Source organism: Rhinopithecus bieti, unplaced genomic scaffold, assembly GCF_001698545.2.
Source record: "Rhinopithecus bieti isolate Rb0 unplaced genomic scaffold, ASM169854v2 scaffold_64046, whole genome shotgun sequence".
Lineage (NCBI taxonomy): Eukaryota > Metazoa > Chordata > Mammalia > Primates > Cercopithecidae > Rhinopithecus > Rhinopithecus bieti.
Window position 1 is genome coordinate 37,916 of NW_016824176.1, and position 13,286 is coordinate 51,201.

At 41.5% G+C, this 13,286-nt stretch overlaps 1 protein-coding gene across 1 annotated transcript in view; it reads left to right on the forward strand.

The window, feature by feature from the left end:
* The window catches only part of NDP (norrin cystine knot growth factor NDP), a 25,659-nt gene extending 12,501 nt beyond the window's left edge, over window positions 1–13,158 (forward strand). Inside the window, exons 2-3 of the mRNA XM_017862182.1 lie at window positions 3,034–3,414; window positions 11,907–13,158. Coding sequence (XP_017717671.1) covers window positions 3,241–3,414; window positions 11,907–12,134 — 402 coding nt within the window. The 5' untranslated portion in view covers window positions 3,034–3,240 and the 3' untranslated portion in view covers window positions 12,135–13,158. The remainder of the gene's footprint in view (window positions 1–3,033; window positions 3,415–11,906) is intronic.
* The last annotated feature ends 128 nt before the right edge of the window (window positions 13,159–13,286 follow it).

Below are 13,286 nucleotides of genomic sequence, written 5' to 3' on the forward strand. Positions count from 1 at the left end.
GGAGTAGCTGGGACTACAGGTGCCCGCCACCACGCCCGGCTAATTTTTTGTATTTTTAGTAGAGACAGGGTTTCACCATGTTAGCCAGGATGGTCTTGATCTCCTGACCTCGTGATCCGCCTGCCTCGGCCTCCCAAAGTGCTGGGATTACAGGCGTGAGCCACCGTGCCAGGCCGAAAGCCTTTTAATGAAATTTTAATGAAATTTTTAATGAAATTTTAAATAAAGTATACATTCACAAGCTCAAACATCTGAAAATACAAAAGATATATGGTGAAAAGTCTTTCTCTCATGCCTGTCCCTCAACTACCACAAGTAACTAATTTTGTTAGTTTCTTGGGTATCCTTTCAGAGTTTCGCTAGACAAATATGTGTTTTTATCTCTCCGCATTTTAACACAAATCAGTACACAGAGTTTCTGCATCCTTCCATATATAGTTGGTCAGTATATTGTTGTGTGAATATTTTAGAATATAATTAACCAGTCCCCTATTAATGGATATTTTATGCTGTTTCCAATTTTATGCTATTTCAGCCATGTGCTCATGTCATTTCACATGTAGGATAATTCACAGAAGTGGAATTGCTGGGTCTAAATTATATACATTTGCATTTTTAAAAGGTATTGCCAAATTGGCCTTTACAGAGTTTGGACCCATTTATACTGAACTTTCTCCAAAATGGGCTTGTTTTCCCACAGCCTTGCCAGTAGGGTGCATGATCAGACTTTGGAATCCTTGTTAATCCGATTGGTTGAACAATGTATTTCAAAGTACTTTAATTTTCATTCTCTTAAATGAGACTTTTATTCTCTTCTATCTTTAAGGGCCCTTTATATTTCCTATTTCTGTGAAGAAAGTGGAAATGCCAATAAATACACCCATGCATACATATATGTAGGGTTTTGTTATTGATGTAGCTTGTTTTTGCCATCATGCTATACATGATTTTCTTTAATTTGCTTTGCTCATTTAACCATACCTCCTGGCCATGGCTCTGAAGAGAAGTTGCTGGCAGTGCAGAAAGAGGGCCAGGACTGGAATGTCTGCTTCTCTCTTCATCCTTTTGTCATTGACTCCTGGGGAAAATATCTGTAGACCGAAGCAGTAAAATCTAATCAATTCTCTTTCTGACACTAATTAAGGCTTCAAAGAGACAGATAACCACTTGGGATAATTTAGTCACACTGAAACTTGGGAAATGGTCAGTAATATTTCATCCACTGAATGTGGACCCCAAGAAAGTTCTGGCTCTTTGAGTTGATGTCTTGACAATTTTCAAGGTAACATGTATAGGAAAACCTAGATTATGCAGATGAAAAGAAAACAAACATGCTCTTCTGCATCCTTTGCAGATTTGAAACTTTGGGCACAGGTTTGATTTATTTCAATGAGTTATTGCTCTTAGCATGCACATAAAGTGGTGCAAAGTTGTACTGGAATATGGTCTCCTCAACTTTGGGCTCACTGTATACATATGGAGATGATAGTAACTGAATCCATAGTTATCAAGTGGTGGCATTTTAGAACACGAAGGGACAGCAGATGCCATCTCTGTCAACTCCTTCCCTCTACAGATGAGGAAACTTGGGCTAGAGGAGGTTGAATGACTTGTGTAAGGCTTCCCCAGCTAGTTAATGGCAGTGCCAGGACTCAAGTCCAGGAGGGTCCCCTCATTACTGGTCCTTGCCCTTCCTGCAATTTATAGGACTTCCCTGAGGCACATGTGCTGAGGCTTTGCTATTGCCAGAGATTCTCTGCTCTGAAACAGCCCTATCTCACACACCCCTTTCCACTTAGGATCCCCTGCCTCACACTTCCAAGACAGCTGATTGAGGCTAAATGGGTCTGACGCCATTCTATTAGTGTAAAATAAATTGGCTTATGCCAACTTGAACTCCTAATCTTGATTTTATCAACACTTTGCCCTGTTTATTCAGACTGTTCATGAGTAGGAAGTTAAGGAAAACGTTGCCTATGAACAAAATGATCAAACTTTTATCTGAAATACCTTTGAAAGTTTTCCCGAAGCTTTAATTATCATGTTCCTTTTGTTTTGGATGTAATATCAGGCCCTCCCTATTTTCCTAAATGTTTGAAAATATTTTTGATACTTTCTGTCTTCTGTTGTGATTAAAAAAAAAAAAAAAAGAAAGAAAGCACCAGTGTTGGCCATGCCTGGGGAGTTAATGAGGTAATCTGGAGAGATCTCTGGACCCCAGTCCCTTGTCCAAGAGGTATGGTCAAAAGAACAAAGCAAATTTCAGAAAAACTGGTATAACATGATCCTATTTTAATGGTAAGTCTGTTCCAACAACTGCTTTCTTTTTCGAATTACACCATGTGCCCAGGCTACAGAGGCTCTGCAGAAATGTGACTCTGTTGGCAAATACACATGTGATACCTTAACCATGCTGGAGGCCAGTTAGCATAATGTGTATTTCAGATGCAGTTTGTCATCAGTGCTGGGTGGTATGGGGCTTAAAACAAAAACAGGATGAGCCTAGAGCACAGAAGTGGAAAATTAGGTGGGTGGGTGAGTATGGACTTGGAAATGGAAAATGTGCTTCCCTGTGGGACGTGGCTTGTGTTCATTAGTGCTGACCTGCCTCCTCTCTAACCCTGTAAGCTGACGTTGACACCAAAGCTCGCTGAGAAACTGAATAGACCCTCCTGCCCCCACCAACCAAGGACAAAGATGAGACCACCCAATTCGGTTACGCTGTTGCCAGAACAATGTTTAATCTTTAACATGGGTTCAAACTATTCTTACTCCTAGGAACTTGGACTTCAGCAATTAAAGTCAACATGTGCTTCCATTAAACCATTGTGTCCACCTCCAAATGGTTATAAATATGTAGCGTAAGCTATGGGAGTTGGGGTGGGATGGATGACAGCCTTTGCTAATGACACTCTAGAAACCAATATTCTCCTCTCAAAATAACACGGGAAAATTCTACTTAATACCTCCTGGGTTCCATTAGTGGTTCTGGGTAAATAATTCTGGGGAAAATAATTTCTGTTTTCATTCCAGCTGTGCAGCAGATACTGTGATGATGGATTACAAGTGCAAAGAGTAAGACAAAACTCCAGCACATAAAGGACAATGACAACCAGAAAGCTTCAGCCCGATCCTGCCCTTTCCTTGGACGGGACTGGATCCTAGGAGGTGAAGCCATTTCCAATTTTTTGTCCTCTGCCTCCCTCTGCTGTTCTTCTGGAGAAGTTTTTCCTTACAACAATGAGAAAACATGTACTAGCTGCATCCTTCTCTATGCTCTCCCTGCTGGTGATAATGGGAGATACAGACAGTAAAACGGACAGCTCGTTCATAATGGACTCGGACCCTCGACGCTGCATGAGGCATCACTATGTGGATTCTATCAGTCACCCATTGTACAAGTGTAGCTCAAAGGTAAGATCAAGGTCTCTGTGAGGAGGGCATTTCCCTCAGAAACAGGTGAGGAGCCATATTTCTTTGTCAGGGGATGGAGAACTGTGATCATAGCCCAAACTTAAATGATGTGGCTGGCCCACAAGGCTTGTGGGAGAATGAGGCTTTTAGAATTTCCCCCCATGCTTTGCACTGTTGTCAGTAAAACTGCCTAATCAATCGTGTGCATACCCATCCAGTGGGACAGGTGTCCTTTGCCCCTGGCTGTGACGTTTATGAGTGATAGTGTGTTTTTCCAAAAAAAAGATGGAGTCTACAAGTTATCATAACTCTCTACCTCCATCATCAATAAAGAGGAAGAGAATGCAAAGAATGTGATTGAGCAGTGGAACATACTTCTTGGAAAGGTCTTTAAAGAATTTTTTAAATAACTGGCTGGTGAAATAACTGGCTTTGTGGTCTGAGCCTTTCTTCAGGTGCTACATTTCTGTTAAAATGATTTCAAAAGATAAGGTGGCAATATGATCATTTATCATTTTTACATTGCTTATCCAAATCGTTCTCGTTTGGTAAAGGATGCATGTTTGTTGCAGAGGCAATCTGTGCCTCAGTGGTCTGCAAAGGAATATCATGCTGAAAAGGCCACCAAGAGTGGCCAGCAACATGGACCACCCAGAAGGGAGGCACATTGTAGGGTGGAACATATGAGATCTCATGACTGTCACTGCCCCTAAACAGGCGCGTGAATGAAATTTGTCCACACTTGGTAAATAAGAATTTGTTTAGCCCAGCCTCAGAGATTTGTACATTTAGTTTTGAGATGAAAATCCTTAAACATGCTCATATGGCAAGTATTTTTTGAAATTACCAGTATAATTAAGAATTTTTTATAATATCAGTCACTAGAATTAAGACCATATAAGCCAATCCCTCCACTCGCCATTCAAAGACATTATGACTCTTGTATGCCTTGAAAATTTCCATTAATTTCTCTGATTATAGTTCAGTGATGATGATTCATTTTAGTTTAGGAGGATCAGAATTCGGGTTAAATCATTTTAACCATTATATTAATAAGGTCTATGACTGTCGGAAAAAAAATAGAGATTTTCCATTTAATAAAAACTTTCTGGCTCTTATTTGTTGTGTTGTATTTTTACTTAGAACAAAAAAAAAAAAAAAAAAAAATGAGTAAAGAGATTAACATAATTTTTGCCAGGGCCACAATTCCTTCTTAGGGAAAGAGGAACTCAAAGAAATGGGAAAAAAATCGAGAAGTGCCCCCAGCAAATACTGCCTTCTCCTTCCCTCCCTCTTCAGAAACGACAGCCACTAATATTAGTGCATTTTATCTCCATGATAATTTCTTTTTTTTTTTATTTCTCTACGAGTGATCTTCCATAATCATGATTCTTTTTTTTAAAAAGGAATTAAAATTTTTCAAAGAAAGTGTCACTATGATAGAAAAGGAACAAAGAAATAGGGAGCATCTATAAAAACTATGAAAACAATCTGGAAAGATTGGATGAAATGATGGAGGAGTACCTTGGCAACAATCACACTAATCTAGCGAAGGTCAAAGAAGAGACATCATGAACTCAAACTGAAGAAATTCACATGTGAATTCTGAGCATGAGTCTTAGAAACAGACTTTAGTGTACTGTTATTCACCTTTGTTTCTTCCAGAATGCCATAGCAAATAACAGCGCAAAATTGTGATAGTAGGAGAAATGTTTGTAATTTCATGGGAACAATCTGTTTTCAAACATCCCAAACTATCCCAAATATAGCAATAGTTTTATGTAAATGGTGCTTGCAATTATAAACTTTTCTTCCCTGGCCATAAAATATGCCTGGCAGAATCTCAACTACCCAGACCTTTTCTAGGTTAGATTTTTCTCTATGTATCCAGGAGCAAAACTGTTTTCATTTGGAAATGTTCTATAATTCTTAACTCTTACATTCTCAGGCTGATCTTCTCTCTAATGTGTCTCACTTAATGAAATTGTTTGCCTTTGAGACTTGGATAAAACATTTAGCCTGTGTCTAGAAAAGAGGCAACGACAATCTACCCTAGCTTCTTTTACAAAGAAAAGACTAGGGTAGATTTTTTGTCTCTATAAAATTTTCCCTTGACATCATGTTCAAGGGTCATTATTTACTAAATGTGTGCCTATTGTTTGCCTGCCAATTGTTAATGCTTCCTGACTCACATTTATCCATTATCTGGCCTTGTAAAGACAAGAAAGGGAGAATGTGACCCAGGTTCAGGGAAGGGAGTATACGTGCTTGCACACCTAATATGTATCAGGCACCTCATACTGTATACTCTAGTCGTTGCCAAGAAACCTGTGATGGCAGGCATTATTATTCCCATTATCCTGGTAAGGAAAACTGAAGCCCAAAGTAATTAGATTGCTTGGTACCACATAGCCAGGGAGTGGCGATGTCTGCCTCACAGTATTCATCTTCCTACTACTTGGATCTTCATATTGGAGGAGCATAAGTAGAATGTAGGAGCCATCACATAGAAGTTCAGGCTCTACTTCCGATCTGCTGGCAGTAATAATTTATACTCAGCAATGTTTCTAGAAAAAATAAATAGTAGTGAAAGCCTTTCTGGGAGCTTTCAATGAGACTGTTCATCCCAGCCCTGAACTTGCAGCTGGCCAGTCCTAGGTCCCAGCTGCCCATCTCCTAGCAATTTAGGAAAGGACTGAGAGGGAGTCAGGCAGAAAAGACTGGCCACAGTGGCCCACTAAGGAGGACAGTGTGGCCACAGATTAGGATGTGCCTGATAGTTTTAAGTGGTGACACCTCCTGGGATTGGGTACAAAAGATCCTGGGAGTAGCAGGCTCATTTAAAATCTTCATGGGAGACTAAGTTTCTCTAAAATTTGGAGTAAAGGCTGTAGAGCAAACAGGCAAAAGACCAGTTGATAGTGGAAACAGACTGCCTGGGGGAATCTCTATGAAAACTGAGGCATACCAAGCTTTGAAGTGAGAGAGACCTGGTTTCCAATTCCAGCTCCATGGCTTGCCGAATAAGTGACTTTGAGGAAGTTCAGTAACTTCCTTCTTTGTGCCTCAGTTTCTTCCCATGCAAAATACAGCTGTCTACCTGAGGGTATGGTTATGGGTGTTGGCGATTTGTAAAGCATCCAGCAGTGTCCAGCACATAATAGCCATTTAGTGAGCTGAGTGAGTAGATGATATTATGATCTTGATGATGACGTTATAAACTAAGCAGGTGTTTAGACTCAATTTTCTATTTCAGTCACAACTGAGACCTCAATAACTGCTGGGATCTCCTATAGCCTTAAAAGATTAGGAAAATGAACCTTATTGTAGTTCTTGTTAAGCACAGGGTGGGGCAGAAGAGCAAAGTAAACGTAAGCCACTGTGCTGGGTGCTAACAGGGAGGATAAAAGTAAAAGAGAAACAGCCCCGATGTCTGGCTAACCTCCCTTCCCAGGTGAGTGGAGGAAGGAGGGGCTGGAGGGGGGTGAGCTTTGGTCTTGAGCCAGGGAGGGGATTTCAGGAAGGGAGGGTGGGAAAGCAAACTGGCAGGGAAGACCTGGAAAGTCTCAGTTGGGTGAGGAGTGGGGGATGCTGGCCCCAGGCCAGGACGTGGAACCGGGGCATGATTGTCTGAACTGGTAATGGCCACAGGAGCAGGTGGGGAGCCGGAAGAGCAACAACAAAGGATAAGGAGGAAGAGGTTTGGGAGACAAAACCTAGGAAAAAAAGGACCTGGTATGCTAAGGGCTGAGTCCTAACAGCTTCCTAACAGGACCCCCAAAGCCATCTTCTCCTGCTACTCACCAAGCTCATGGTGTGATAGGAGAAATGGAGGGAGTCAGGAATATTGTGTTTATAATACAATAGACTACTTGAGAAATATAATTTGATTTTTTAAAAGGAACAAATTTATACTGAGTGCCTACCATGTCCAGGTGCTGTGGAAGGTGCTGGAGACTCTAAAGTGGAAAGAAAGAAAAAAGAGACAATTTTTTTTTTTTTGCCTTCATAATGCTCACAAGTAAATGGGGAGAGAGGAAGGAGAGGTGTTCAGTGCACAAAGGTCTGTCTGTATCTGTTTGATTCATGACCTGAGTGAAGGGACCAGACTAGTTGGAGTGAGCTGAGTTCCCATCCACCCTTTCAAAGCCCCCACCATCTCTCTGCTGCTTTGTTCCCTGGTTGCAATTTTCTTGGTGCCCTCAGCCTGGCACAGATCTTTTGGAGGTTGACCTGGGTCCCTGAAGATGAGCTGAGTTATTGAGGCTGCCTGTGGGAAAAGAATGGGAGAAGAAGCATGGGTGGATCTTGTTCCTGAGGAGAAAAGGGGTGCTTCACAAGGTGCCATGGAAATAAGGGTGCATAGTGTTCACTGCTGCGAAAAAGGCAAAATATGTTTCCACTCTCTTGGAGTAAAATCGCAAAAATGCTCTTCTAGAATGGGACAGGTGGGTCTTTATTCTGATGCTAATGGTGGCATCTGGTCGGTCAAGGCTCTTGGAAGATTCAGCTCGGCATAAGCTTGGGGATGGTGAAGCTAATGTCCCAAGAAGTCCACACGAAAAAGTTAGACTTGTATGTCTATGGATATGGTCAGGGGTTCCTGAGGCAAATCAATGTAGATAAGGAAGTGTGTGAGTTGGCACATGCCTCAGGAAAACATGGTATCAGGAGGCAGGTATTACAGTGGTTTGGGTCAGGGGTTTGGTTTCAGATAGACCTTGGTTTGATTCCAGCTCTGCATTTTACCACCTATGTGAGTTTGGGCAAGTTACTGGAACTCTCTAAAGCTTGAGTTTCCTTATCCGTCCTAACAGTTTAGATCATAACAGTACTTTTATTATTAACATAACAGGTAGTATTATTATAAGAATAAAATAACTCACATTGTAAGTGCTCAATAAATGTTCTTATTAGCGAAATGATGGTTATCTAGCGATCCATCTAGAGCAGAGCCCTCAAACTTGAATGGGTCCAGAGACCTGCTACTCAAAGTGTGGGCATCAGCCCAGTAGGACTGACATCAACTAGAATTTGAAGGGAAATGCAGAATCTCAGCCTCCAGCCCAGAACTACTCAATCAGTCCTTGCCTTTTAACAAGATCCTAGATGATTCACACTCACATTCCAGTCTGAGAAGTTCTGATCTGGAAGAGATCAGGAGATGTTCAAGTGCTGAAACACAGGTAAGACATGGCAGAGGCTAAAATGTGAAGTACTGAGAGTAGACCAGGAGAGCAGACGGTTATTCCTTCCATCCCTTAAGGATCTTGTCTTTCAAACTTCTGCTTTACCACTTCAACACACAAAACAGAGATAGATTTCCTTCTAGGAGTGTGTGTGTGTGTGTGTGTGTGTGTGTGTGTGTGTGTGTGTGTGTTGAGAACATCAAGGGTCCAATAATTGCTTCATAGTCTATTCTTCCAGGAAAGGGCATTTGAATTTGGCTACAGAGGATAGATAGGTGGGATTTTATTAGGCAGAGCAAGGTAGAAAGGACATATTTGGGAGACAGAAGACATAAGCAAAGGCAAGAGGCAGGAGAATTCAGGGCACTTTCTTGGACTCCTAAGTAGTTAAATTTGATTGGAGTAGGGAGTGGGTAGTAGAGTGATGAGAACAGTTGTAAGTAAGACTGGAAATGCATCTGAAACCTGGGTCATGAAGGGCCTTGACTCTTCTTCAAGATTTTGGGTTTTATTCTGAACTACTGAAGGCATTTATTGTACATGTCTGTGCATTCTTCTTGCACAAACAGTCCAGCTCCCAAGGAAGAGGGGCCCAGCCCATTGGAGGTGGCCCCACGTCCTTCAGTGCCTGGAGTTCTTGTGCTTCAGAGTGGGCTGGGGTTGGAGCTGGACATCCTGAAAACTTTTAGTGAGATTGCAATCAGATTAGCTCATTTACAAATGGCCCTACGCTGTTGACTTAGTCATTTTATGGACAGTGCTGATGGCCCGATCAGTTAGGCCTACGTTTGGTTCACCTGTATATACATCATTTGGATATTATGTCCCATATCATTGTTGGCCCTTCTGAGTTAAGTTTGTTGGCACAGGATTACTTTGTCCATCCAGACTGAAACTGCACCTCTGAAGACTCCATTATGGAAGGTGACTCTGTGAATAACTGTTTAATCAACCTAATAGATGATCTAGATGAGAGATTAGCAAATTTAACATTACTCCAAGGTGTGGTGTCAAGCAACTCTTCCCACATACAGGCAGATGGCAGGAGAACAGACTAAGGAAGATCTTAGATTCTCTCTCTCATTAGAGAAATGGGGGTGGGAATTAGGGACTGGCCTGTGTACTACTGACCTATGGCATAGTCTCTCAAAACCCGTTTCAGAGCCAGGCACAGTGGTGCATGCCTGTAGTCCTGGATACTCAGGAGGCTGAGGCAGGAGTTTAAGGTTGTAGTGTGCTATGATCATGCCTATGAATAACCACTGCACTGCAGCCTGGACAACATAGCAAGACTGTCTCTAAAAACAAAACAAAACAAACAAAACCATTTCTGATAGTTTACTTTGCCTGTCAAAATGAAGAGCAGATAGGATGGAATCAAAAGTTTAAAAAAAATCAAAACAGCTTACAGCTGCTATTTTCTCTCTGCCTCTGTGATCATTCAGAGAAAATAAATTCACTGGTCTAGTCCAACTTATTCTTCCCTAAGCCCTGCTGTTTTTTTTTTTTTTTTTTTCTTTCTAGTATCTCATATTGCCTTAGTGGTTGCTAAGCGATTGTTGGATTTAGCCCCAGCATATTCTCAGATAACTATGCCAATAATCTATAATTACCAGAATTCATCTTTTCTCCCTTTTGGAAAGATGGACTGGCTATTTTCTTCTTGTAAACCTTGGGTGTTTAATTCTGCGCTACAGGATGATGTCAGAGATAATAGCTGGTGAGTCATTAATAATAACTGCTAATTCCTATGATATTGTAAGGTAAATGTCAAAAGGTTTCATGCATATATATGTATCTTTTAATCTTTCCTTTGAACAGTTTCACTTTTTATGATCCTGCTGTTGATTCTGGAATTATACGATAATTTTTTTCTTTTCTTTTCCTTTTTCTTTTCTTTTCTGACAGGGCCTTGCTCTGTCACTCATGCTGGAGTGCAGTGGCTTGATCATAGCTTTCTGCAGCCTGTAATTCCTGGGTTCAAGTGATCCTCCTGCCTCAGCATCCAAAGTAGCTGGAACTACAGGCGCGCATCACCATGCCTGGCTAACTTTTTATTTTTTTGTAGAGACACGGTCTTGCTATGTTGCCCAGGCTGGTCTCAAACTCCTGGGCTCAAGTGATCCTCCCTCCTCAGACTCCAAAGTGTTGGGATTACAGGCATGAGACAATTACAGGCATGAGACAATGAGGCATGTGTGACCCAGGGTTTTTTTTTTTTTCTCTCCATCACTTAACATGAAATTCACCAAGCAAAACCTCTTACATAACCACGGACAAAGAATCTCAGGTTCTCCACTCCCCTCCCCACTTTGATATTAAGATTATGTAGCTTAATGAGTCAAGCTGTTCTACCCTACCCATCCATGACTCCAACTCCCAGGATACCAGGATTTATGTATGAGACACACAAGTGATCCTTCTGTCCATTCCGTTAAGCTGTATGCAAATTGTGTGTGCACTTACGTACATTTTTCTGGGGATTACTTTGGTAGTTTTCATCAGATTCTTAAAGGTGTGTGTTTGCTAAAACCAGATTAAGAGCTACTATAAAGAACACATAGCCTCTGTTATTCCAGCCCAATCTTTGGAAATAGAGATTATCAGAATGGGTACATCCTAATATTTGCCCCAAATGACTGAAGGTGCAGATGCAATTACACAAATCCCAGGCTCCTTCAATGCATAAACCCGGAAGTGTGATTTCAGGGCCCCAAACATGCCCTGTGTCTATTTTATTCTCTTGTCCCAAATTGCAGCACCCAGAATATGTCTTCGTAAGCATTACTCAGGCTATCCTATTTTCTTCTTCAGAAACTATATTCCTGTTCTTTAGCTATTTCCTGCACAAATCAATTTCTTTCTTTCTTTCTTTTTTTTTTTTTTTTTTGTAGTCATTTTAATTTACTTCTTGGCTTCAATTTGGATTGACTTTCTGCATTTTGCTACTGGTAGAATTGCAATACATTGGGCCAGTGGCAGACCACTACCTGTCAGGAGAAATTTCTTTTGTTCTTTGGTTTTTACTTGTACATCACAGTGATGTGTGTCATTCAGTGGTTCTAAACCCTCAGTACACTTAGAAATCACCTAAGAAGCTTTGAAAACCATGAAAGCCTGGGCCCTATCCCCAAGGATTTTAATTCAATCAGTCTGAAAGGGGCCTGGGTGTTGCAACATGCATGGAGTCACTGGTCTAATCTAGCAGGAATTGGCAAGGAGTGTGAGGGTCTTTCAAAGGATGCTGTTTTACCTGGCTAAGCTTGTGGCTTACAGAGTAACCACCTCCTCTTCTTTCCCCAGATGGTGCTCCTGGCCAGGTGCGAGGGGCACTGCAGCCAGGCATCGCGCTCCGAGCCTTTGGTGTCGTTCAGCACTGTCCTCAAGCAACCCTTCCGTTCCTCCTGTCACTGCTGCCGGCCCCAGACTTCCAAGCTGAAGGCGTTGCGGCTGCGATGCTCAGGGGGCATGCGACTCACTGCCACCTACCGGTACATCCTCTCCTGTCACTGCGAGGAATGCAATTCCTGAGGCCCGCTGCTGTGTGTGGCTTCTGGATGGGACAACTGTAGAAGCAGTTCGACCAGCCAGGGAAAGACTGGCAAGAAAAGAGTTAAGGCAAAAAAGGATGCAACAATTCTCCCGGGACTCTGCATATTCTAGTAATAGAGACTCTACACGCTTGTTGACAGAGAGAGATACTCTGGGAACTTCTTTGCAGTTCCCATCTCCTTTCTCTGGTACAATTTCTTTTGGTTGATTTTCAGATTCAGACATTTTCCCCCTTGGATCTCAATGCTGTTTGGGTTTCCAACAATTCAGCATTAGTGGGAAAAAGTGGGCCCTCATACACAAGCATGTCAGGTTGTCAGTGTCTGGTGCATACTGAGGAAGAATTTACTTTGGAAAGTAGAAAAGCCCAGCTCTTTCTGGGACATCTTCTGTTATTGTTGACGTTTTTTTTACCTTGTCATTTTGGTCTAAGGTTGCCATTGCTGCTAAAGGTTACCGATTTCAAATTCCAGATAGCAAGCATGTGGATATGTTTAGCTAGGTTTACTCACAGCCAGCGAACTGGCATTAAAATAACTAACAAACAGATTCTTTTATGTGATGCTGGAACTCTTGACAGCTATAATTATTATTCAGAAATGGCTTTTTGGAAGTAAAAGCGGCATAAAGAATTTGTCACAGGAAGGCTGTCTCAGATAAATTATGGTAAAATTTTGTAAGGGAGCAGACTTTTAAAGACTTGCACAAATACGGATCCTGTACTGACTCTGGAAAAGGCATATATGTACTAGTGGCATGGAGAATGCACCGTACTCATGCATGCAAATTAGACAACAAAGTATGAATCTATTTGTGGGTGTGCTATAGCTTTAGCCGTGTCGCGGGCATCATTCTCTAATATCCACTTGTCCATGTGAAATGTGTTGCCAAAATGGTGGCCTGGCTTGTCTTCTGAACATTTGGTTCAAATGCGTTTTGGTCCTGGAGGCTCAAATTTTGAGTTATTCCCACGTTTTGAAATAAAAAGAGAGTATCTTCAAAATTTTGACTGTTTCAGTATTTTTTTCCTACTTGATATCCTACTATCATGTGGACTAGAACATACATGTAGCTACTACTTGAGCATCTCCTATGATGCGGTAAAAGGGTAAAAAAAAAAAAAAAAAAAAA